This window comes from Nuphar pumila, chromosome 7 (assembly GCF_984573655.1).
Source record: "Nuphar pumila chromosome 7, dmNupPumi1.hap1.1, whole genome shotgun sequence".
NCBI classification, from domain to species: Eukaryota; Viridiplantae; Streptophyta; class Magnoliopsida; order Nymphaeales; family Nymphaeaceae; genus Nuphar; species Nuphar pumila.
This window is the reverse complement of record NC_143255.1, coordinates 53693522-53697656: the sequence shown is the minus strand read 5'-3', so window position 1 is coordinate 53697656 and position 4135 is coordinate 53693522. Positions and strand designations below refer to the sequence as shown.

General features: G+C 38.1%; 1 protein-coding gene across 2 annotated transcripts; it reads right to left on the bottom strand.

Annotated features, from left to right (window-relative positions):
* Positions 1-251: 251 nt before the first annotated feature.
* On the bottom strand, positions 252-3651 carry LOC149832281 (putative pentatricopeptide repeat-containing protein At5g59200, chloroplastic). Of its 2 annotated transcripts, none has more exons than XR_016433093.1 (2): positions 3334-3651; positions 252-395 (listed from the first exon to the last, which is right to left on the bottom strand). XR_016433093.1 is itself a non-coding variant. In XM_090012409.1 (2 exons), exons 1-2 carry the CDS (start codon positions 3347-3349, stop codon positions 2271-2273), a joined length of 597 nt encoding a protein of 198 aa, XP_089868535.1. In that variant the 5' UTR covers positions 3350-3648; the 3' UTR covers positions 1974-2270. The 2 variants fall into 2 exon arrangements, 1 of the variants encoding a protein (XP_089868535.1); XM_090012409.1 differs by lacking the exon at positions 252-395 and adding an exon at positions 1974-2851 and having other exon boundaries at positions 3334-3648.
* Between the last annotated feature and the right edge of the window lie 484 nt (positions 3652-4135).

The window sequence follows — 4135 nt, the reverse complement described above, 5'->3', positions numbered from 1 at the left end:
GAATTTTTGTTATCCTTTTCTTGCTTAACTTCTTCAGGTCTGGTACAATATGACATTGTTGTGCATCCAAGGAATTTGTTCTCCATGATGAGGCAGACATACAGTAGCTGAGAGTTGGGATACATTTGGGATAGATGTGCTAAATTTATGTAGAAGTCGTATATTCGACACTGATTCTGCCATGAGAATAAAAGTGGTAGGAAATATTTTTTGGCTACCAAGTTATAAAGCATAAGAAGCATCAAGGCATATACATCGTTGGTTTCCACAGATCCTGATATGGAGCTTCGCCTGCATTCAAACAGATATATTTTCTTCTCTATTGGCTTTGATGTTCTTCTAGATTGCAATCTTACATATGATGCCCCAAGAGTTATTCCACCGTTTCCTCTACACTTGAACAAGTATCAGAAACACAAGAAATGTTGTCACTTTTCATTCTACATTAATTTTTGTTTATCAAACATTCAACTTTGAAATTAACATTTGAAAAAAAACAAAAAAAAATGTGGAATGAGTTTTCCATAATTTGTGGTCATTGAAAGGCAAATTTAAGCCAAATCATTGTAACAAATTTGTTTCATATTTTCATCTACATGGGAAATTCTTGTGATAAATTGTCTTTTATTGAGAAAATTATAAAAAGTTTAAGAAAATGACATAAATTAACAAGGTAAATTTATGAAAAGTGTTGATAACATCATAGTATCAAAATAAAATCATGATACTTTGAAAGTAGGCAATGCTCTCAAATTTTCATCAATATTCAAGACAATGTGCCTAACCAGAAGTTTTCTTTGTTAAGGTGATCAAATTTCTTTCCTATCGGGAAGAACTTGGAATGCCAGTTCACTAAATGCATCAATAGTGTGTTATCTTCACCTTCTACACTGGTCCCATATCCCTAAGCATATGGATGCAGGCTAAACTTGCGTATGCATGAATGTAGGTTGAGAAGGACCAACTGTGACACAGTTTGGATTGTTTAGGGAATGAATTCTGGTAAATCATAGAGGCGAAGGTTGATGACTTTCCACCCTCACACTGCTGTTCCGTGTGCATGCTTAATTTTTGGAGTTTCTTTCAGGATGCAACACAGGTACTTCCATAAGGTTGTCTCAATGTGAAATACAGTCTTTTTTCATTTTCCAGAAAATGTTAGGTCCTTTGTCAGGAGGAATATGTCACGTAGAGCTGATTTTAAGGGCAGCCTATTGAAATAGATGGTCCTTTATGCAAATGAAGGAGCACGTCAACTATTGAAGATAGTGGGTCCTGCAGAAACTGAATGTGGCAGCATCAACTATTGGACATTTTTAGTTCAGCTGTATTTTTTTGTTACTTTCTTTTTGACCTTTTGGTAGCCCAAGTGTTATGTTGTATTTTATGGGCATGTATGGCTCCCACTCACCTCCCAGTTTATATCACTGCAAAACAGAAACGGGAAATGCTGCAAACATCACCAACCCCAGTCAACTTTACCAAAAAAAATCTCAAAATCATGACCAAGTTCATATACTTAAAAATGATTAATACCCTCTAAAAGATAGGCATCAAAGAAAGCTCTGCAAATTTCCAAATAAGTTCCTATTGTTTTCCACCTACATGCGAAACATGGACATGGTAAAATCAGGACAGCAGAGACCATATGTCTGGTGCACAAGCGAATGCATGCCCTCGCTTGCATGTGCCTATATCTGCATGAGCATGTGTTCATGAATACATAACACCAGCAAAAGCCCATGTAAAGCTCAGATGAGCTCAAACTATAACCAGCACAGAGTTGGTGAGAATTCAGAATTGGCTGTAGTTCTTAGTTCAACTGAATGAAAATGGTGAGGTGATGAGCATACTAAATCACGGCCTCTGTCCAGATGAGAGGTGTAATGAGAATGATTTGCAACAAGAGTAGTAGGGTTGTTTGTTTATTTAAAAAAGAAAAAACATGTTCTTAGAGAAACACAGCTATCAATGACTGGAACATGTACTAAAATATCATGAAATTGTTTGTTAATGAGACAAACATAAAAAAATATAAGATCTCACAACTAATGAGTGTCATCGAATTGTGCTTTATCATACTTTTCTGAATAAATCATAAGCATTTAAAAAATTTAAATTTACATCTATCATTACAAAGTGTTTCACATGCAATGCCCAAGATCTAGGCTTTACAAGTAAAACTCGGTGAGCCTAAGGTGCTGAAATGGGACAGAGTTGGCTATCTTATGAGCCTTGCTCCAATTTAAATAAATTAGATTTGTGGTGAATCACAAATTAGGAGTGGTACTCACCCAACTACACCCTGCCATTTTCTTGACACCCCTTTCAGCCATAACTTCTCTCAATTCTACTGCCTCTCTCCACCTACCACAACCAGAGTAAATGTTTGACAAAACCACATAGTGTCCACACATCTCTGGCTCTAACCCAAGAAGCCTCCATCCCACAGACTCACCCAGCTCTACCTTCCCATGCAGCTTGCAAGCACTCAACAATGCACCCCACACTGACCCCTCGACCTCCAATGGCATCCTCCTTACAAATTCACTAGCCTCCTCTAAGAGCCCTGCTCTGCCAAGAAGATCGACCATGCAACCATAATGCTCTGTCTGTGGTGAAATGTTGAACTCCCTATGCATTGAATCAAAGTATTTGAAGCCTAATTCAACATAACCAGCACGAGCACATGCTGTAAGGACTCCAACAAAGGTAATCCCATTTGGTTGGAAACCAGCCTCCAGCATGTCATTGTAAGTGTGAATGGCTTCGTCGCCACTGCCATGCACTGCAAACATCGAAATCATGGCGTTCCAAGTGCACGAAAGCTTCACTTCCATACTACCAAAGACTATGAGTGAAGATCTTAGTGCCCCACATTTCCCATACATATCAATTAGTGAAGTACCAACAAATGGAGTAATTATGAAATTTCTTCTAAGTACATAACCATGAACTGATTTGCCTTCATTAGCAACCCCAAGACTACCGCAAGCAGAGATGACACTAACTAAAGTGGCTTCATGAGGCCTTAAATCCAAATCCACCATAGACTTAAACAAACTCAATGCTTCTTTATAAAGAGCATTTCTAGTGCACCCATTGACCATGGTGGTCCACGAGACAACGTCTCGTCGAGGCATTTCGCCAAACAGTTGGCGCGCAAATACCAGCTCTCCATTTTTACAATGCGCATCAAGCATGGCATTATGAGACACCAAATCTGGTTCATGCATGTCAACAAACACTTGGCGGGCATCCGCTGTTTCAGCAAAAGTGGCATAGAATTGTATGAGGCAGCTGTGTATAAAGTCATCAGAAGATAAACCATACCTGATAATGAGCCCATGGATGGTTTTCCCTACTGATTTTGAGGTGGAAGAGGCCTTGATCAATGAGAGGAAGGTGAATTTATTAGGATGGATTTGATTTTTGAGCATTTGGGTGAAGAGGATGAATGGGGTTTGAAAATTTTGTTGATAGGTGTGAGCTTGGATTAAGGTGTTCCATATGAAGGGGTCCCTGCTTTTGTATAGAAGGCCGGTCGTGATCAGAAGGCAGTGAAATTGGCTCAAGTGACCCCAGTTCTTGCAGTATTGAGAAAGTTGGAAAAGTAGTCTATAGTTTGGGACAGAATTGTGGGGCAGGAAATGATACATCATGACCATAAACTCAATTGATGAATGGAACAAGCCCACGGGGCATTTCAAATATGTAACAAATGCCGGCGGTATTTAAAAAATATCTCGATTTTATCGTGTTATTTTCATAAGACGATATAATCATGAAAACAATGTCAAAACCCAGCTTTTGACTGAAACTACCAGATAAAGACCTTTGGATCAACTCAACTGTTCTCTCAAAGATCACTCTGGTTAACTTAGGGATGTCAATAGATAGAATTTCATCTGATATTTGTTCGAGTCTGACTTAGTTTAGTTGAATTTGGTAAGCAAAAACCATACTGATTATAATTGGATGTGTATATGGTTTTGATTTTTCTTGCTACCAAATTTAATGAATATCCAAATTTGATGGATATTCAAATCTGTTTGCATGTAAAAAAGCAGATTTGGTATGAGTTTGTCGCCATTTGAGTTTTAAATGGAAATCCATTTTGACAAGATGGATTAGT